This window comes from Girardinichthys multiradiatus, chromosome 14 (assembly GCF_021462225.1).
Source record: "Girardinichthys multiradiatus isolate DD_20200921_A chromosome 14, DD_fGirMul_XY1, whole genome shotgun sequence".
In the NCBI taxonomy this organism is placed as follows: domain Eukaryota; kingdom Metazoa; phylum Chordata; class Actinopteri; order Cyprinodontiformes; family Goodeidae; genus Girardinichthys; species Girardinichthys multiradiatus.
Window position 1 is genome coordinate 11,587,189 of NC_061807.1, and position 22,295 is coordinate 11,609,483.

The 22,295-nt window shown below is 44.3% G+C and overlaps 1 protein-coding gene across 5 annotated transcripts in view; it reads right to left on the minus strand.

Moving 5' to 3' along the window:
* tec (tec protein tyrosine kinase) overlaps positions 1 to 20,134 on the minus strand; it is a 40,364-nt gene extending 20,230 nt beyond the window's left edge. The window contains exons 1-8 of one of the 5 annotated variants that reach the window (XM_047386195.1): positions 19,964 to 20,134; positions 6,561 to 6,613; positions 6,229 to 6,425; positions 3,565 to 3,669; positions 2,885 to 2,966; positions 1,061 to 1,189; positions 734 to 777; positions 423 to 655 (exon numbers count right to left, since the gene is read on the minus strand). In XM_047386195.1, coding sequence (XP_047242151.1) covers positions 423 to 655; positions 734 to 777; positions 1,061 to 1,189; positions 2,885 to 2,966; positions 3,565 to 3,669; positions 6,229 to 6,366 — 731 coding nt within the window. In that variant the 5' untranslated portion in view covers positions 6,367 to 6,425; positions 6,561 to 6,613; positions 19,964 to 20,134. Of the gene's footprint in view, positions 1 to 422; positions 656 to 733; positions 778 to 1,060; positions 1,190 to 2,884; positions 2,967 to 3,564; positions 3,670 to 6,228; positions 6,426 to 6,521; positions 6,614 to 17,529; positions 17,650 to 19,963 lie in introns of those variants that run through there. The other 4 variants (XM_047386198.1, XM_047386197.1, XM_047386196.1 and 1 more) reach the window with 4 other exon arrangements.
* Positions 20,135 to 22,295: the final 2,161 nt, after the last annotated feature.

Below are 22,295 nucleotides of genomic sequence, written 5' to 3' on the forward strand. Positions count from 1 at the left end.
AGTTTCACTGCAAAGTGGGCTACCCTTGCTGCAAGTAACTCTGACTGTATCGTTCTTACCTCTGAGTTGACTAAATAATACCTAACAGTTAATAATGCAGAGCAGCATGTCTGGAGAAACACAAGGACAGCAGATCAGTACAAACACCTGGTAGTGTGTTTGTCATGTTTGCAAAATGACAAGAACTGAAGCAACAATTTGAAGCAAAGTGGACCAGAATTCCACCAGAACGCCATCAGATGCTGATGAGAAATCAAGTAATAAAAGTTATTGCTGTTGAATCATGGGGTGTACTTAGTTTTTCCATGGATGTATCAAACATGTTCAGGATTTCTAAGACAATCTGAGTGTTTTAGAATTAAAACATTTTGTCTGAATCAAAAACCATAAAATAAAAGTGTCTCCAGTGTCTGAATACTGACCCGTACTGGTTGCGGGCCTTGTACCAGTTGGCATCACACTTCTCCAGAATAACGTACTCGCATCCTCTGACCAGTTTCAGGTCGTGGGACTCCAATCCCGGGAAGTCGTACAGGGCCACCACCACTTCCTCTTCCTCCTCCTCTTCCTCCTCGTCGTCGTCTACGTCGTCGTCCTCGTCCACGTCCTCGGCGTCCTCGGCACCCTGTGGGACGGGAGGAGGCCGAGGCCGGCGCTGCAGGAGGGGGGACAGAGTATTTGTCTCAGCGTCTCTGATGTGCTTGGCTGAGTTGGTTTGCTGCTGAATACTCACATTATTCTCCGCTCCAGGAATCGGGGGCAAAGGTTTTCTGGAGACTAGAAAGGAGGAACAGAAACAGTGGGTGAAGTTAAAAACTGCAACATTTTCCGTTTCATCTTCATTAATTTTCATCATCAACAAAATGAACAGAAATAAGAACATGAAATGCATTCCTCCATGCTTAAAGAATCTACGTAGACACATTTCACTCTTTGAATTTCATTACTGCATAACTTAATTTGACTTTTCAATCATATTCTAGCTGATAGTGCTGCATGATGTAGGACAGAGAGCACTGACTGTCAGTCTCAGCCCAGTGAACATGTAGGTGTGTCTTACCGTCTCCAAACAGATTGTACTCCTCGCAGCCTATCGCCTGTTTCTCTGTCTGGCGACAGCAGAGCCACAGCCCCTCAAGCCAGAACTGGGGGTGGAACTTCATCAGAACTCCTGCATTGTGTTGGATCTCTGGATGCACAAAGAGAAAAAAAATAAATAAATCAACATAAAAGCACTATTATATAGTTTCCTCACTAGCTCTTTAAGGAAGAATCATTTTTCCCTGCTTGAATGTGCTGAATCTTTAGAGCAATTAGAGGATAATTCAGTATTTTCACGTTAAATTCATAAGAAACAAATCTCTGTATTAAGTCTCGCCAAAAACAATAAGTTTGTGCAGATGCTCAGCTGATGTCAGCCTTTTTAAATCACGCATTTTAATGATTTAACAAAAATGATTTTCATTCTTAGCTTTTGATCCAGAAACTGATAAGCTGACCACTTGCAGCGGATCTTTGTTTAAAATCAATCCAGATCAGTCTGCAGATTGAGGGTCGATTTCCTGCCAAGTTTGGTCTTTGAGTAGAGAAGAAACAAAGTTGCACAGAGCAGTGGAAACAGAGGGGGCTGTCGAGAGAAAACCAGCCTCCCATGTGTGGTTCAACGTGTGAAAATTTGTTTGCAGTTCAGATCGAGAGCTTGAGAGTAAAACATAAGAACATCCGCTCTCTGCTCCAAAGTTCTGCTTATCAGGACTTCATTAAAGAAACATCATCTGGTCCTTATCCGGTCTAAAGCGAGGTAAAAACAATAAGATTAAGAAAATGCATTAGGTTAAGATCTAGACTTGACTAGGCCGTTGCAACACTTTGACTCTTTTTCAGCCATTCTGTTGTAGATTATCTGGTGTGTTCATCTTCCTGTTTCTGACCCAGTTCAGGCCAACCTTTGCTGTTGGGCAGCAAAAGGTCCAGGAGGTGCTAAACCACCCCAAACCATTACCCCTCTACTACTGTGCTTGTCCTAAAATGCTATATTTGGTTTTTTTTCCCAACATGATGCTGTGCATTAAGGACAAACATCTCGACTTGTTCACTTATATTTAACCAAGCAGCAGAGATTAGGAACAATTACTGATTTACAACAGCAGCCTGGCAGTTGACTTTAGCCTGATGTGTCCAGAGGACAATGTTCCAGATTTCTTGTGGTTCATTTAGACGCAGCTTTGCAAACTTAAGATGTGCTGCCATATTCTTTTATGATGTACTTGTAATTGTTTAGAAATTGCCCTTTAACCCCTCCTATAATGACGGCAGAAACAGTTGCAGCTCTAAGGTGCCTGCAGATCCTTTCCCTCTTTCAGAAGTTATGAGTCCTTTCTTGGCCACATTTAGCATAAATACAAAAAAGAAACATTATGGCAAATGTTTCTATGATGGTCAAGCCCGTTAATATGGAACCTACAAAAACCAGAGTGAAAGGAGGAGGCACATAAACATTGGTGGATCAACATCTCAATATCCATATGTGCAAAATCACAATCGCAGAGGAAGCTTGGGTGTATTATTTGTTTAGATATTATATTTCATGTGAGGACTACTGCAGTAGACTCTTCTTTTTCCAGACTTTTCTGAACCTGGAAAATACTTAAATCAACTTCCAGAACTTTCCAGGTGATGCAGGAACCTTGCTCCCTGGCATCAGGCCTCACAATGTTCCTGGATTTGTGGTTTTCGGACACAGAAACACTGGGGTGAGGTCGGGATGACAACTGTTTGTACCATGTAATAACCCTGGAGACTTCTTGGTTTTTCATATGACTCATCTGTTACACTTTCACTTCCATGTGCTCTCTTTATTCACCAAACCCCAGCAGAGACCCACCATGTTTGAGCATCAGGACCCACAGAGTTCTGCTTCTCTGACTCGGAGCAAAAATATACAGGGTGTTGGTATCGTACACAACCTAAAGAAAAACAAAGAAAAACATTTATGATGATTTGGCTGGTAAAAATAGTGTGGCAAATGTAAGCTTTCTAATGTGTTGCACAGGCTTCTGAAACCAAATTAAAGGTCATTTTTATATGAAGTGCAGGGCTGTTTTCAAAAGAGTTGAAAATTACCAATAAAATGGAAATTACTTTGAATCAGCAACAAGTTTAAAATGCTGGACAAGACGACACGGCAACAAACAGCTAGCAAAAAACTGTTAAAATAGTTTTAAAAATCCAGTTAAAACAGTTCAGCATGTTTAAGGTTAGCTGGCAATAAATCACTAACAACGTGACAAAGCTGTAAAGGATGGAAAAAGAATATTTTATTGTCAGTTGTCACTACATAAGAAATGCGTGGGAGTGAATGTAGTTTAGTTCCTCTCTTCTGTTCTTTGTAAAGAGATCTGTACTTTAAAACAGGTGCACTGCCAGCAGCCGGTGCACATTCACAGATGTATATCTGAACGCAGATGCATGAGGCCTTTGTTTAAACCTTCTTTAAGGTGTTAACCAGCAGTTTCAACCAAACGTGACTGAGTACAATATAAGGTTTATGTTTATTTTTTATACCTGAAAGGCGTATTTGTTCTGGCAGGGGATAATGTCACATCCATTCCTCACGAACTCCACACATTTGATGCGGCTCAGCTCAACAGAGCCCCTCTTGAACTTCTTCTGTTGATGGAAAAAGTGCGTCAGAAACAGCTTTTTTTTCCACACTAGAACTTTCGTTTTACAGCCGCTCTGGTTTATGATCTGGAGCTTATCTATGAGTAAGAAGCAAATGCCTGTTTCACAGTTTTTTTTTCTACATGATACCTTAAAACAACTGTCAGTTCCTCTAGCACAGTTTTTGATTTGGTTATCAGACTGTAGAGACGTGTGGGTGTAAAACAGGATTTCTCTCAAACCAGACTGTACATGAACTGTAAACTAACTATAAAGTACTAAATGAGCATTCAGAACCTAACCATCGTTTCAACTGGCCATGTACATGAAAATATCACAATTATTTCTTCAGTTTATTGTTATAGCACCAATTCACAACACATGTCGTCTCAAGGCACTTCACAACAGTCAGGTTCATACATTCCAATTAATCCTAATCATTGAACAGTGCAGTCAGATTCAGTTATTTATTCAAATTGGATAAAAAGTTTTTCTGTCTAAGGAAACCCAGCAGATTGCATCCAGTCAGTGACTTTGCAGCAATCCCTCATACTGAGCATGCATGTAGCGACAGTGGAGAGGAAAAACTCCCTTTTAACAGTGAGAAAGCTCCAGCAGAACCAGGCTCAGTGTGAGCAGCCATCTGCCACGACCGACTGGGGGTTTGAGAGAACAGAGCAGAGACACAAAGAGAACAAAGAAGCACTGATCCAGGAGTCCTTTCTATGGGAAGGAAAAGTAAATGTTAATGGATGTAGCTCCTTTAGTTGTTTCACCTAGAAAGAAAGAACAGATCAACTCTGAGCCAGTTTTCAAGGTTAGAGTCTGAAAGAGAGCACATAGAGTTAGTTACAGTAGAAGCTCAGTCAGTAGCTATATCTAGGAGAGAGAAAGGGTTAAACACTGAAAGACAGGGCTATGTGGATCATTGGTAGAGGGTGAGCATTAAGTTGTTGCCAGCAGAAGCTTGGACGATGCCCCTCTCCAGAAAGGTGTCCCAGGCAGACACAGAGCCAGGCCAGGTGTAGCTTCTAGGAAGAGAAAAGAGAGAGAACAAGGTTAAAGGTTGAAATAACAGCAAATAATGCAAAATTGGAGAGTAGTATAAGAATGTAGCGAAGAGGGTGAAAGTGGTCATTATGTCCTCCAGCAGCCTAAGCCTATAGCAGCATAACTACACAGATAGTTTCAGTTTCAGTTTATTTATTTATATAGCGCTTATTTACAACAATGTCGTCTCAAGGCACCCCACAAAGGGTCCGGAACGGCGCGGGGCCGCCAGGGAGGCCAGACCAAACCACCGAGTGCCAGAGCCCGGCCACCGCAGAACGGGCCACGTGTAGAGGCACTAAGTAAAATAATAAACTGATAAAGTTTGTCCATCTAGAGCCCACTAAATGTTATACTCATAGATATATTTGTGTAAACAAAAATTGACTGCACAAATAGTTAACTCCAAAAGTATTCATACCCCTAGCAAAATAAATTACATAAAATATAATTATATAAAATAATAAAATTCATTAAATATAATTAATTATAAAATAATAATTACATTATTATATTATATATGTAAATAATATTTTATTTTAATCTACCAGAGGTATGAATAACTTTGACTCACCTGTAATTTAAGCTATTATCTATGATAATATTATAATATAATATTTTAAATAGTAAATTATGGTTAGAATTGTGATGCTAACCTTTGATACTAAATTCCTTCTTTAACTTTTTTGGCAGAAGTGAGAAACAACAATTTAATCAACTCAGATCGACTTTGTAATAAAATGCCAAATGACGTCTTTCGGAACAAACAAGCAATCAATAATATGTAGTATTTTTTTAACAATAGCAGCAGTTTAACTTTATATCAAAAATTAATTATGAATTATGTCAAAAATGAATTATACCCTTCTTAATAAACAATGGGAAAGTCTTTAATGACATGACAACAATCAAACCCTTCTTGTAATTGCTGAGCTGCTTTTTGCATGTTTCAACTGATATATTGATGAATTACACTACTAAAATATTTGTCTGTCTACTTTTACATGTACATGACCTTCGATGACGTCCTATTCTTAATCTATAAGGTTCAATGTGTTGATGGAGCCTCTGTTGCCAGCAAGAGGAACTTTTCTTTTTTTTTTTGGCACTAGAGGCCTTTATTTTGATAGTAGGTAGACAGGAAGGAGGGGCAAAGAGAGGAGAAGACATTCGGCAAAGGTTGCTGGGTCCGGGACTCGTGTGTGTGTGTGTGTGTGTGTATATATATATATATATATATATATATATATATATATGTATATATACATATATACACATATATATATATATATATAAATATATATATATATATATACACACACATGTATTTATTTACAAAAACATTTTTATTTCTCACCAATGTATATATTTATATCTAAAATGTCTAAACTGAGGACAAAGTGGAACTGAAGTCAGATTCCTTGTTTGTGTGCACCAACTGGGCCAAAAAGCTGACTCTGAGATGACAAGCTGTTACCATATTGCAGGCACATTTGAAAAGGTATTAAAAGTGACCTGTGGTTTTCCTTCGTAGTACGTTAGTCTGGTCTTGGTGAGGACAAACACCCGTTCCTTGTAGTTCAGTGGCGATGTCCTTTTCTTCTGCTGCGAACGCTTGATCAGCGTCTCCTGCAGTAGTGGAATGGCACTCATTCTGGCTCCACCTGCAGCATTCGTTCATCAGTCCTACAGCACAAAGGGATGGATCTGGGCTAAAAAAAATAAAAGAGATGTAACTTTAAAAGTTGGGCAACAGTGATTTTCTTTATCTGCTAAAACTGGCCTAAAGAGAATGGACTATACATTGCCTTTACAAATGTTTTCAGTCACTCTCCACCCAATCTGACCTGGACTGAACTGGAATGATGTGGAGAGCTTGTAGAATCATGAAGACTTGCATCTGTAATTCCAGTGAAAGGCAGTTTTACAAAGTTGAAGGTTAAAATGGCTCTATTACAGATGGATTGTAGGCTTTTAGACTTTTTATGTTTTGAAACCATGTATCCTTTTCCATCAACTTTATGGAAAATATAGACTACTCTGTGTTTGTCTTTCACATAAAATCCCAGTCGAATACAACTGACGTTTGTGGCTGATTAGTACTATGAGTACTTTTGCAAGGCCCTGTAATTTAGGCAGTGATGAAAAAATCCTAGCTCATACTGAGCTGGGTTCTGCTGGAGGTTTCTTGCTGTTTAGTTGGCGTTCCCTTCCACCATCTCCACATGCTTGTTCAGGAGGAAGGATTGCTGCTAAGTTAATGACTCGATGCAATCTGGGGTTCCCTTAGGTAGAACCCCGGATCAATTGGCCAAAACTGCATTTGACTGCATTGTTTTATAACTAAGACTGAATGCACTTAATTGAATCTGTCCATGTAATTGAAGTGATTTGATTATACATTTCTGTATATAAATTGAACTGGTTTGTCTGTAATGTGCCCTGGGCTGACATTTATTGTGAATTGTGCTCTGTATTATTAACTGAATTAAACTGAATAAAATAGGTGTTTCTCTGCAATTAGTTCTACAAAAGGCAGAAAAGTAGGCCAGGCTAAATACATTTCTAGAGCAATGTTACCAGAAAAGCCATCAAGAGGAAGTTCTTCCCACACAGAAAGAGAAGAAAGAAAACCTTCAACAGAAATAGAAACCATCTCCTGAATCAGTCCAAATATAGTACAGACTATAAGTATTCCTAAAAGTTGACCCAGGCCGTTTCTGGGGTTCTGTTTCAGTTTCTGTTCAAGCACCGGTCCTCACGTCCGCCTGTGTTGTAAATAACTGCTGTAACTTAACAAGGGACATTTATCCGCTTTCATTCTGTCCAATTTTCTCAAACAAAGTTACATTTCGTGGAACATTTCGCGATCATTATAAACTCCTGACATGTGAAATATAACTATTCTATAGAAAATGTGAATCCAGCAATTCCAACATTATCAAAATATTGGAAAAAGATACCGTGCTCATGAAGTTTACAAAATATTTTCCTTCCCAAATTCTCCAGAATTTAAAATTAAGTGAAGTAACTGAAAGTAAGAAATGCCCAATGTGAATTTAATGAAAGACAATTTGTCAGTTTTCAGCTAAAGCTTTTTCCGTTGTGGTTGTGAACTGAAAGCTCCAGGCTTACAAAATGTCATTGAGCAAAAAATATATATAAATTGCACTAATATGGTGATTAATTTCATGAGTCACCCTAACAGCCATCCATCCTGTGAGGGTAGTTGTCACTTGTGGGATATTTCCTTACTAGATCAAGATGTGAACCGTTTTAGTCACATCCTTTATATGGTGAATGGTTGTGAACCTGCCTGGGCAGAAGAGCCCAGCTGTGTAGGAGGTGTTTTACAGATGGAACCTGAGAAAACACTCTGTTATTGTCAGTTCTCACATACTTACCCCAGATCCAGCAGAACTAGTGTTATGTAAGTGGTATTTTATTATGTGGGGCTCTTTCTAGTTGTTATAACTCAGCCTTTTGCACAAGAAAGCTCAGTGTTGTGGACATAGCTCAGTCCCATCTTTCAGCATCGCTCCTTACATAAGTCATACCAAGATGTGTAGAACAAGCCTATACTTTAGTTTGAAGTGTCTTTTGAAAGTAAAGAAATCTTTCCGCTTTTTGCTTTGATGTAACAGAAAGCACAGGTGTATCTTAATGATTAGAATGCCACTGGAAAATTCATTTGTTTCAATTATTCAGTTGAAAAAGTGAAACAAATAGATTTGCTAAAGTGCTTATTCCTGTTAATTTTAATGATCAGGGTTTGGAGCTGATGAAAAACCGAAATTCACAAAAGTATACATAATCAACATATTATAACAGAAATGTACATTATTGTTATGTTATGTCCTACAAAATGATGGGAACACTGACAGTTGTCCAGCAGACAGTCATTAACATCCTCAACAAGGAAGGTAGGCCACAAAAACATATTGCCCAAGAAGCTGTCTGTTATACACTCACCGGCCCCTTTATTAGGTACACCTTCCTAGTACCGGGTTGGACCCCTATTGCCTTCAAAACTGCCTTAATCCTTCATGGCATAGATTCAACAAGGTGCTGGAAACATTCCTCAGAGAGTTTGGTCCATATTGACATGATAGCATCACGCAGATGCTGCAGATTCGTCGGCTGCACATCCATGATGCGAATCTCCCGCTCCACCACGTCCCAAAGGTGCTCTATTGGATTGAGATCTGGTGACTGTGGAGGCCATTTGAGTACAGTGAACTCATTGTCATGTTCAAGAAACCAGTCTGAGATGATTCATGCTTTATGACATGGTGCGTTATCCTGCTGGAAGTAACCATCAGAAGATGGGTACACTGTGGTCATAAAGGGATGGACATGGTCAGCAACAATACTCAGGTAGGCTGTGGTGTTGACACGATGCTCAATTGGTACTAAAGGGCCCAAAGTGTGCCAAGAAAATATCCCCCACACCATTACACCACCACCACCAGCCTGAACCGTAGATACAAGGCAGGATGGATCCATGCTTTCATGTTGTTGACGCCAAATTCTGACCCTACCATCCGAATGTCGCAGCAGAAATCGAGACTCATCAGACCAGGCAACGTTTTTCCAATCTTTTATTGTCCAATTTTGGAGAGCCTGTGCAAATTGTAGCCTCAGTTTCCTGTTCTTAGCTAACAGGAGTGGCATCCGTTGTGGTCTTCTGCTGCTATAGCCCATCCACCTCAAGGTTCAACGTGTTGTGCGTTCAGAGATGCTCTTCTGCATGCCTTGGTTGTAACGAGTGGTTATTTCAGTTACTGTTGCCTTTCTATCAGCTCGAACCAGTCTGGCCATTCTCCTCTGACCTCTGGTATCTACAAGAGATTTGTGCCCACAGAACTGCCGCTCACTGGATATTTTCTCTTTTTCTGACCATTCACTGTAAACCCTAGAGATGGTAGTGCGTGAAAATCCCAGTAGATCAGCAGTTTCTGAAATACTCAGACCAGCCCATCTGGCACCAACAACCATGCCACGTTCAAAGTCACTTAAATCACCTTTCTTCCCCATTCTGATGCTCAGTTTGAACTGCAGCAGATCGTCTTGACCATGCAGCAGATCGTCTTGACCATGTCTACATGCCTAAATGCATTGAGTTGCTCCCATATGATTGGCTGATTAGAAACTTGCGTTAACGAGCAGTTGGACAGGTGTACCTAATAAAGTGGCCGGTGAGTGTAGGGTGCTGTATTCAAGCATATTAATGGGAAGTCTAGTGGAAGACAAAATGTGGTAGAAAAATGTGCACAAGCAACAGTGATAACTGCACCCTTGAGGATTGTAGAGCAAAGTCCATTCAAGAGCTTGGCTGATATTCACAAGGCATGGACTCCAGCACAGTAATTCATGCAAGAGGATTGAGTGCATGTACTGCACAGAATATGGACATACTTTTTTGTTTGGTCCACATTCCTGTTTTACAGGAAGATTAGTTTGATTAAGTGAAACATGCAGCTAATTATTTTATCCTAAACAAACTAAAGCAGAAAGCAGAACTTAATCAAATGACCTTTCAGCCTCTAGCTCAACTGCTCCCATGTGATCCCAACATCCATCAGCGCCACTGATAAGATAGAAGCTAGATTCCTTCTAGGAATTATCAGCCCTTCATGTTAAGCAACATCTGTACAACACCCATTCTTGCTGAAAAGATTCATTTTCAAAAACAGGTACAAATAAACAACTAAAAAAACACATCTTATGAAACCACGGACCATTTTAAGCTCCTTAACACAAACAAATAAGCAGAAGTTATTTCTTTTTTAGAGCTGATGTTTACTGAGAGGAAATGAATCAGAATGGATTTAAAGTGACAGCTAAAAAAATTCAAATCTTACTCCCACAATAATAAATCAAAATCAGACTGGTGCTCGGAACCATAACATGGGCCTGATTAGCTCAACAGGGAGGTGGAAACAGCAAAGCCAGAAAATAGGATCAGAGACATTAGAGACAGGTTTGGTGCACGGAAAAGTATGTCCTGTTGCTGGGACATACAGCAAGCTAGTAAACTGTGTTACCTGACAAATAATGATGACATGAAGCATGAATGTGGTTAAGAATTTAACCCAATAGTCTGATGACTGAATATCCAATTATCTCTAACAGGAGAAGCTGGTTTTGTATTAAAAACTCCTCCAAATGCTCAAAATTTAACGGCATGTTGCCGTGTTATATCGCGAAATGAGCAATGATAATGAGTTTAGATAATCATCTCTTTTTTAAAACAACAGCACAGCCTTTAAAACAATAGTTTTGGACTGGCTTAAAATGTCTTTGGGGTCAGGGCAGACGGCTACGCCAAGTTATGCAGACAGACAGAAATTCACTCGTGTGTAAAAAACTTTATTCATGACTAAGTGGAGCATTTGGAGAATTTCTCCAGGGTTTACAACTGAAACCTCATTAACATTATTTCCTAAAGCCAATGTATGATTTTTTAAAAGTCATTCAGCTGAAACGGGAAACACACTGTTACCTTTTGCAGAACACATGCATTCTATTGCAAAGCTGAAATCTTAATCCCCATCAGTATTATTATATAAATGTTAAATGGGCTGAATTTATAAAGCGCTTTTCTCAGAGCGTATTACACTAAGCCACCCAGTGACCCTCACAAACGGGCTGACATTCATTCACCGATACAAGATCGGTAGGCAACTTGAGGTTTGTGTGCCTTGCTAAGGGGCACACAAACATGCGGCAGGAGGAAGCTGAAATCAAACCCACAACTTTCAGATTACAAAATGACTTTTCTTCCTACTGAGCCACAGTCATGTCAAACAATGTGCGTTGTGAATCATTCAAAGGCCATGCGGTTTTTAAATGATGATTTCATTCATTAACAGCAACAACTATGTGGAAAGCTAAATGCCCTCTAAACCTGAAAATTGACTACGCCAAAGTTGCCAGCAACAACTTCCATCAACTGATTGCAAGAACATGGCTGTGGAGGAATATCGGTCCACTCTGCTTTGCAAAATTGTCTCAATCCAGCCACATTGGATGGATTTTGAGCATGAACAGCCTTGCCTAAGGGCACTCCACAGCATCTAAATCAAATTTAGGTCCAGTCTTTGACTAGGCCACTCCAAAACCTTGATATTGTTGTTATTGAGACATCCTGAGGTGGATTTGCTGGTGACCTTTAGATCATTGTCCTGCTCCACAACTAAAGTGTCCTTCAGCTTAAGAGTCACAAACAGAGAGCCAGAAATTCTCCTTTCAGGACGTTCTAGTAGAGAGCAGAATTCATGGTCTATCCGTTACAGCAAGTTGTCCTGGTCCAGAAGCAGCAAAGCAGCACCAGACCATCATACTACCACCACCGTGCTTCATTGTCAGTATACTGTTTATTTCCAAAATGCTCCTTGTTGTACACCAAATTTCACAGGAGGCACAATTTCCCAAAGGTCCACTTTCGTCTACAGAATATTTCCCAAAAGCTCTTGGTGATCTTCAAGATGTTTTCTGGCAAATGTGAGATGGACCTTTGTGTGTTTGGCCTTGGAGCTCACCCATGGAGGATATTTCCCCCTGCTCTCTCTCTTTAACTCGGGGAGGACTCGTTTGGATTTCGTTTCCCTTAATTGTTGAATCCATTATTTAAAAACTACATTTTCTTTTTACTACGGTTATTAAGGTCTGGTTTTAAATGTGATTGATGATCTAAAATATTTAGATCAGATAAAAAAACAAAAACAGAAGAATATCTAAGGGTTCAAATATGTTTTCACAGAGCTGCATATGTTTTAAATGTGCACGCCCTGCCGCTGTATTGGCAAACAACAGACCAATACAGGCAGAATGAAAGTTACGTATGTAACTACAGTTCTATGAATCCCGGATGACCAACAGAGGCGGTGCTTCAAGCACTTCTTGCGCATGCGCAGATCGAGAAATTAATAACAACATGGTCACATGTGACCTACCGGTGGCTCACGTGAGTCTATATAGTCACATGACACCGGGAGCCCAGTCCCGACAATCTTCTCGCGAGCACGCGGAGACCGAGGGACCGAGCGCTCTGGTGGTCATCCTGGATTCATAGAACCGTAGTTACATACGTAACTTTCGTTCTATTTCATCCCTACTGACCACCAGAGGCGGTGCTTCAAGCACTGGATGACGCATACCAACAGGGTCCCAAGGGATCCTACGGAGGCCCCAAGGAACACAGCAACACCACTAACCTCAGCGGGACGCAGAAGGCGGTTGCTCCAGTATTCCCTGCAGGGGTTGCGGCACTCGGCAGGGGCTGATCCTGCAAGGAGTAAGCCACAGAGATCATCTCCACAATCCAATGTGCCAACCGCTGTCTAGAAAGGGCCTGACCTTTCCGAGAGCCAGCATAACAAACGAAGAGACAGTCAGTCCGACGAATGGGTGCCGTGGAGCGGACATACGCCTCAAGCGCTCGGACAGGGCAAAGAGGCTCAGAGGGGGCACCAGGATTAAATCGGGAAAGCCGGAGCGGCAGCACACTGCCAGCCACTGCAGGCACCTTTGGCACAAAGGAAGCATTAGTCCACAGTGTGACACCGGAGCCAACCGGGTTCCACCGACAACATGGTTCAGACACAGACAGAGCATGCAATTCCCCCACCCGTTTGCCAGAAGCAATGGCCAACAGGAAGGCGGTTTTCAGGGAGAGCCACTTGAGATCCGCCCCTGTAACGGGCTCAATGGGGGGGGGGGTACTGAAGAGCCGCAAGCACTAGCGACAAATCCCACGTAGGGGCCACAGGGCACCTGGGCGGACACAAGCGCCTGGCACCCTTCAGGAACAGCGCAACATCTCCATGCCGGCCAACAGAGCAACCACCAAACCCAACATGCCAACAGGAAATGGCTGCTACATACACCTTCAAGGTGGAAGGGGATCGCCCTAGATCCAGCAACTTCTGAAGGAAGGACAGCAAATGGGAAACAGGACAGCGAACAGGTTCCAGTCCCCTACCACGGCACCAGCCGGCAAAGACCGCCCATTTAGCACCATAGGAAGCCCGCGTCGACGGTGCCCATCCACCAGTCATGGTCTGTCCAACCCTGCCTCCATAATGGGAGAAGGCAGAGCCTGCACCTGTAGAGACCAAAGCCAGAGTTTCAGGCAGCCTGGATCGGGGTGGAGAATCCGGCCACCCATCTGGAAGAGGAGGTCTCTCCTGGAGGGGAGGCGCATCGGCAAGCTGGAGCAGAGCCTGCGCAGCAGAGGAAACCAGGTCCTCCCTGGCCAAAAGGGGGCTACCAGCAGAAGCTCGTGCCTGTCCTGAAGAACCCTCAGAAGCGTCTGGGGGATCAGGGGAAACGGGGGAAAGGCGTAGAGAAGGGTCCGGGGCCACTCGTGCGCCAGTGCGTCGTAGCCCAGAGGACTGGCATTGTCCATCAGGGAAAACCAGAGGGGACAGTGAACTGCATCTCTGGAGGCAAACAGGTCCACCTCCGCCCTGCCGAAGGTGGCCCAAATGTGATCCACCACCTCCGGGTGAAGACGCCATTCCCCTGGAAGTGGCACCTGCCGAGACAGAAAGTCCGTGGAGACATTCCGTGGACCCGGAATATAGGCTGCCCTGAGGCTGGCAAGGCATGGCGCTGCCCAGACCAGGAGCCGCCGGGCCAGGGACAGAAGTCTCAGAGACCTGGACTCCCCTTGGTGATTTATATGGAAGACAACCGTGGTGTTGTCCGACCGGACCAACACATGTCGTCCTAGCAGCCCTGGGAGGAAAGCACGGAGCGCCAGGAACACAGCCATCAGCTCCAGAACATTGATATGGACCCCGCACTGCCGCGGGGACCACACTCCTTGAGCCGCACGGTCTTGCCAGGTCGCTCCCCAACCCTTGGAGGAAGCCTCCGTATGGATGACTTCCCTCCGACACGGAAGGGGGCCGAGCGGGACACCCGCCATGATGTAGGACCCGCTCTGCCACTGGGACAGAGACTGTAGGCACCAAGGAACAACCCGAAGTCATCGGAGCCGGTGAGTACACCGGGAGGGGTCCAGGCTGACCCCGTTCAGCCACATCTGCAGGGGCCGCAACGAAAGAAGCCCCAAAAGCACCACGCTGGACGCAGCAATGAGCATGCCCAGAAGACGCAGCCACTCCACAAACCGTGGAGCCCTGCCAAGACGGAAGCTCGGAAGCACGGCCAGGATATTGCCGATGCGCCGAGGAGCACAGGCGGTCATGGAAACAGAATCTAGAACCTAAGAAAATAGACCTAAGAAAATAGTCACCTGGGAGGGGGTCAGGCTGCTCTTCTCCAGGTTCACCCTCAAACCCAGCTGACGTATGTGGGCGAGCACCGTCCGGGTGTCTCGGATCGCCTGATCGCGGGTTGCAGCACAAATGAGCCAGTCGTCCAAATAGGGCCGGATCCGCAGTCCCCGTGCCTGCAGGGGGGAAAGGGCCGCTGCCACACGCCGGGTGAACACCCGAGGAGAAAGGGAAAGACCAAAGGGAAGAACTCGGAACAGGAAGTGCCTCCCGTGAAAGGTAAAGCGGAGAAAACGCCAATGGTCCGGAGCAATGGGGACACGAAAATAGGCGTTCTTCAGGTCGATAGCCGTGAACCAGTCTCTCGGGGAGATTGCCTGCAGAACCTCCCAGGTGGTCAACATATGGAAAGGCAGAACCTTGAGAAAAGTGTTCAGACCCCGGAGGTCCAGAATTGGACGAAGACCGCCGGTCGTCTTGGGAACCAGAAAATAAACTGAATAAAAAACCCCGGGATCCAGCAGGGGTTCCACCGGAACAATCGCACCCTTGGCCAGCGAGGTGCAGATCTCCCGGTCCAGGGCCCGAGCCTTCATCGGGTCGCAGATGACTGTCATCTTGGCCCGGCTGGAGATAGGGGGCCGGCGGCGGAACTGAAGATGGTACCCCGTGACAGAGTGGACAACACCCACGAGTCCGGGGCGTGAACAGCCCAATAACTGAGCTGGCCCGGGGAGAAAAACCCCAGCGCCGGCTCCAGAACATCACCGGCGGGCCCCCTGGCCCCAAGAGGGTCTGGGGAAATGCCAACCGGGATGAGCAGACCGAACTGGGCGCAAACCCTGGGCATGGTCCCCTTGGGCCCTAGTCGGTCTCGGTCTAGGAGCCGTGCTTGTGGACCCCAAGAAAGGACAGGAGGGGTGAGGGAACCCCGGAACGAGTCCCTAGCTGCCCCAGCAGCAACTGGCCGGCGGGGAGGTCTATGGAGACCCGCCAGCTGCTGCCGTGTTCTTGAGGCCTGGGCTGTATGCTCCAAGGCCTCCAGCGTGGCGGAACCAAAGCGTTCCCCCGGAACCACAGGAAGAGCCCTCAGCGTTCTCCTGCAAGGCTCGGTCAGGGGCGATTGCACCAGCCACACCTGGCGCCGAGCATGCGCCCAAGCTCACGCATAATCAAGGTGAAAGCCTGTAGAGAGGCGTTCAACAAGCCCTGAGTTGACTGGTCCAAGGGAACCGACTACAAGGAGGAGGAGAGGCCCAAAATCAGATGGGAGAGTGAGTTCCCTATGCGGCCCATCCGGGCACCCGAGTCATAGGCCCTACACAGTAAATCGTCTGTGACACGGCATTGCGGTCGTGGACAACGGGCATTAGTCCTCAACGCCTCATCGGGAGGAACGATGAGGGAGGCAATGGCAGACTCGACAGGGGGCATGCAGCCCAACCCGAACTTGGGTGCCTCGTGCATGGCAGCCAGGGCCCTGCCATCCGCTGTCGGGCGGGAAAAGGCCCTTGTGTCCATCTAGCAAGCATGCAGCTCTTGGACATATTCTGCTGAGGGAGGAACAACAAAGGCAGCCTCTGCATCACGGCGCCTAAAGAAGGCGCTAGATGGAGCAGGCTGGGCCAGAGGAACGTCCAGCTGCAAACGGCCCAGAGCCGTTTTAATAGCTGCAGACACCGGTTCCCCCTCACCTCCCAGGGAGGCACCGGAGACCGAACCTGAGGTCCAGGAGCCCAATTCTGGAAAGGCCTCTCGAAAGAGGGTGCCCGAGGCCGCAACTGAAATAACATCATCCTCGCAATGAGCGGACCCGGCCTGTTCAGGAGGGGAAGGCTCACTGAGGTCACCATCCCCCCGGAGAGACTGAAGGTGTGCTCCGTAGAAAGTTGGTCCACTCTAGAGGACAGTCCTGGGGCCCTCGCCGCTTGATTCTCCTCCCAGACGCCAAGGGCACATCCTCAGCAGACCGTTTCGTGGAGGCCGCACCTTGTCCAAGCGGCAACGGATCCTGCTGGACAGAGACCGTCCAGTCAACAGGCTGTTCCACCGAGGACAGCCCAGCCAACCGCACCACTCGGGGCAGAACGCTGCAATTAGAGCAGGCATGATCTGAAAGCGCCTCCCTGAGATGGTCAACACCAAGGCAGGGAGGGCACATGTCATGACCGTCCTCCGGCTGTAGGGGAGCCGAACAGGACGCACAACAAAGATTGTCCATGGACAGATGGGATCGAACGGGCAGAATTAACGCCGTCAAGACTCTGTTACAGCAACAAGCCGTAGGACTCAGCACGAGCAGAAACGCCACCGGTTGGTTGGACAAACAGGAATAAACAAAAGCGAGCAGTAAACTACTGCCAAAACTAAACGGACTCAGCACGAGCAGAAAACGCCACTGGCGAGCCAAATCAAAGCAAGCAGCAAACCACTGCCGAAGAAAGTAAATAGACTCAGCACGAGCAGAAAACGCTACCGGCGAGTCAGACAATCAGAGATAGCAACGTATAAATGAATGAACGGACTCAGCACGAGCAGAAAACGCTACCGGCGAGCCGAAAAAACTTACCAGAAACCCTGGAAGAAAAGGCAGCTTGCGCAGCCTCTGGAGGGCAAGAGGAACGAGGAACAAACAAACACAAGTCAACACCTGCATTCATCAACCTGCGCGCGAGAAGAAAGAAGGGACTGGGCTCCCGGTGTCATGTGACAATGTAGACTCACGTGAGCCACCAGTAGGTCACATGTGACCATGTTGTTATTAATTTCTCAACCTGCGCATGCGCAAGAATGATCATTCAGTGCTTGAAGCACCGCCACTGGCGGTCAGTAGGGATGAAATAGAACATGGTATCTACCAGTGACGAGCAAACATGGGAACAAATCTGAAAGATGATGATGATGGCTTTTAGTTAGCAGAATTGCCTGCAGGCTTTACATAAAAAGACAGCATCATACACAATGACGTAAACCTGCAAGACATCTGAGTTTCCCAGTAACACTGTGGTGTTTTGTACTGTTTAACAGTTTAATCGCTTGCGCTATGAAAGAAAATGTTGTCCTGCTTCTTGAGAATAGAGGAAGGCGGTACCATCGCCCCAAAGGGAGCTCAAATAAAGAGTTTAGGGGGTGTTTATTTTCTGCTACAATCTTTTTTGCCTTCTTCGTCACTCTGTCCATGTATATTTTTTCCAGGCTCGGCAAGGTGATCCCCAACAGCTTGCTGGCTGTGGTCACTTGACTTCTTAAAGCCTTCTTCTGAGCCTCTGTGACACTGCCAAACCAACATTTACTACTAATGGTTAAAATATTCTCAACAAAAGAAGAATAAAACATTAAAAGCACTGAATTAATCACTCTAAAAGACACTGGTTTCTTTAACATGGCCAGTTTCTGCTGAGCCTTGGTGCGGATGTAGTCAGCCCACAATTCCACATCAAGGGACAGTCCGAAACCACGCCCAGATATTTGTAGCTTGAGACAATCTCAGTCGGTTCTCCGTCAGTAAAGAAGACCAGGACTGGCTTACAGCCCTCATGCTTGTCATGTAAAAGACTTCTGTCTCTGTTGAAATCCTAGAATGGTGTTAAAGTCTGACCAGAGGTCCACAAATGACATCTAAGCATTAGTCTTTGGTCTTTCAAGATGGGAGTAGAGTAAGTGCAGCATGGTCAGGACAGCATCTTTGACCTCTCTGGAAGGTTTATATGTAAACTGTAGGCGGTCTAGTAGATGCTGTGTTTTGAGAGAGAATGGCTCTTTTAACTATGTGCTTATCACCAGAGATGTCAGTGGTCTGGGGGTTTAGGGCACAGGCACGATGATGGGTGTAATGTAATGTCTGCTAAAACTGGTGCCAATTGTGAAGCACAATTTTTAAAACATTTCCAGAGACTTTTCTCAGGTCCTGGACTTTTCTGTGGGTTACAGGTTCTAAGCAGATGTGCAGCCTCTGACACTTATGGAGAGCGGAGGCATCAGGAACATATCCTGTACGGTCCTCACATAAACAGCGACTTGGTTACTTTCTTCGAATCTGCAGTAGAATTATTAAGCTGATTTGCCAGCTCCATTTCTTTCATTTCAGGCAGACATTGCTTCAATGTCCTTCTACCCATATGTGGAACATTACTCATAGTCTTGACCCCCTGCCATCATGGACTGGGCCGAATCAGAATCAAACTGTGAATGCAACGAGTAAACACAAACCCCTTGCACTTGAACTCAAGTCATAGTATCGACCTTAGAATAATTAAAGTACTTAACAGCTCCAACCTCATTTCCTTGAGTGAGTCAACAAATAAATGTTTTGTTATTGTTTGTATACATGACATTTCTGTAATATGCTGCAGTGGAAATCCACCCAGCTGAGAAGATTATCGGTGTACAGTTAGTAATGAAAAGAAATACACCATTATCATCAGGTTCTTGATCGTGATGAATTTGTAGAGATTAAGCTATAATTGCGGTGCACGGTTGTTTCCTCGTCACAGCGCTTTATCTGAGCATTGCGTCACCGCATATGAAACTAATTGTTGATCCTCTTTTTAATTTAAAACCATCTAAGCCTTTGAAGCTTTTAATGGTTACAAGAATATATTAAAATATATAATTGAAGAACTAATTTACAGGTTTTGCAGTTAATTGGCCGAAACGTGTTGCATTTGAACGCAACTGTACTGAAGAGCACCTGTTCTCAGGTGTTTTAGTTTACATGCAGCCTTATTTACACGATGGGGTTCTGCGTGGAGCAGACACGCAAACAGAAGGTCCATTAAACCTCATCTTCTAGGCTCTGTACCGAGGTGTCGCTGACAGATTATTTTCTTTTCAGATTTCTGTCTCAAATTAATCAGATTTGGTGTTTTTAAATCCCGGGCTGAACAGCAGCTCTGCAGTCAAGACTCGTTAGGTTTAATTTTCTCAGCGGCAGAGTTCATTTGCAGCAGGACCATCCTGTCCCGCTGTCACAGACCCTGAAACATGAAGAAGTTTGGTCCTACCTTGAAGCGTCATGTTCCAGCTCGTCCTCAGATTACAGCCGAGCGTCTGGCGCTCACGTCGCTGACAGTTGGAAAAAGGATTGAGGAAATGAGGGAGGTTAGGGGGCGGACAAGCACCGCACGCTCAAAAAACGTCCTCCTCTGCGCCACCGCAAACACGCACAGACCGAGCAAGAAGAAAGGGTTTCAGGCCAGGATGTGAAAGCGGAAAATATATAATACCTACATGTAGCTACTGTAGCTCTACCGTGTGAAAAGCGTTAAAACCTCTTCAGGTTTCTTCAGTTTTTGTTTTTGTTGCACAGTTAACTGTTTCGTGTCATCAAATTAATGATAAAATCTGTCAAAACTGAAAAGCTGTTTTCAAGTGATGATTTTATTTATTTATGGAAAATAAACTATTCACACCATGTGAAAAGCTAATTGTGGACTAAACCTAAGACCAGGTTGTGCCAGCACTTCAGTGCCATCAAGTATTTGTGTTAACTAGGAATTAATGTACTACTGCTCTTTGCCTAATCGTTTTAATTCAGCCACATTGGGGAGTTTTCAAGCATAAACCACCTGTTCAAGGTCATTCCTCTGCAACTCATTTGAATTAAAGTCCAGACTTTGACTAGGTCACTCCAAAACTTGCATTTTGTTTTTCGGAGCCATTTAGATGGAATATGTACTGGTGGATGTATTTTGGATCACTGTCTTGCTGCATAAATAAACGATGGTTTGACATTCTCCTTCAGAATTTTTTGATATAGAACGCAATGCATGGCTCCATCAAATATGACATGTCATTCAGGTCCTAAAGCAGCAAACAACCCCAGACCATTATACTACCACCACCATTTTTGTCTGTTTGTATGATGGGTTTTTTTCTGAAATGCTGTGAAAACTTTATGCCACATGCAAAGGGACATGTACCACCCAAAATGTTCTGCAGAATATTTCCCTTAAATTCTTGGGGACCATCAAGATGTTTTTTGACAAAAGTGAGCCGAGCCTTTGGATCTTTGTGTTCGTAGTGGTTTTGGCCTTGGAGCACTGCCATGGATGACATTTTTACCCAATCTCTTTCTTATTGTTGAATCTTGAACCCTGACCTTAACTAAAGCAAGTGTGGCCTGCAGGGCTTAAAACCTTCGGTAGGTCCACACCTGAATCAAATGGTTAAATTGCATCCTCAACATTTAGTCACATTCTTCAGAGCCCTGCTAATTACTTAAACATTTGATCCAGTTGTTTTGAAGCAGATAAATATTTAAAAGTTGGAGAACATCAGCCCTCGAGGACTGGAGTTTGACTCCTATGTCTTGGAGAGTTTTCACACCTATGGCTACTCTGGTCCGAATCAGTTGATGAGTAACTTTTCCAGGTGGTTCAGTTTCTTTTCACACAGAGAAAACTCCAAGAGAACCGAAATGTGCCACTACAAACCACATGAAAGCATTTTTGCCTCTTTTTGGTCTGATGTTTCCGGGGCGGAAGAACCGAATGTAAATACAGGAATCAGATGCTGTGTTCGAAGCTAGTCTTTTGCTATTGATACATTTAAAAATCAGAAAGCTTATTTTTGGAGGGAGAGCACTTGAATTGGTCATGACAGATTATAACTAAAAGGCATAAATTCTTTGGAAATATCAGCACTGAGACATTACAGATGTTTCTGACCTGACAGCTTTGAAGATAATGATGTTGAAAGTTTTTTATGTAGAGGAGAAGGCAGAAAGTGGGGACAATAAAATATGTTTGACATATAAGAAATGTGAGGAAAGCTTGAGAAACTAAGTTCCAGAAAAGCATTCTTTGATTAAGAGGCGGACATATATTTAATGAACTCAGAGTTGTAACAACTACCTCATTAAGTTTATATAAAACCATTTACATCTGAACACCAACAGCTCAGTGGTAAGATGTACAGATCTTTTTTGTGGAAAAATCTTAGCCAACTTTTGCGTCTGTCCATCCAGACCAACAGAAAACCCTGCTTCCCTTTGCTTTGACTTCTCTCACAAGTCTGCAGTGGGTTTCACTTCTGTTCTTGCGGGATGAGCCTACATCAACATCAACTTTTCTGTCTGTAGACACTAGGTCACCCTATTTAGTATTTACCAACCACTATTATTTGTGGGCAGGTAATATGTAGGTGTGGATTCTGTGCATGTCTATAAGATACATCAACAGTCACGAAAAGCTATGAATATTAGTTATTCTTTTAAAGGTTGAACTCAGCTTTTGATCATTTGTATGTTTTATGTAGTGCTCTGTGGAGTAATTATGAGCAGTCATTCTTCTATCTGCAGAAAGGAGAAGTTAGTGTGATTTCAGGTTTGAGAAC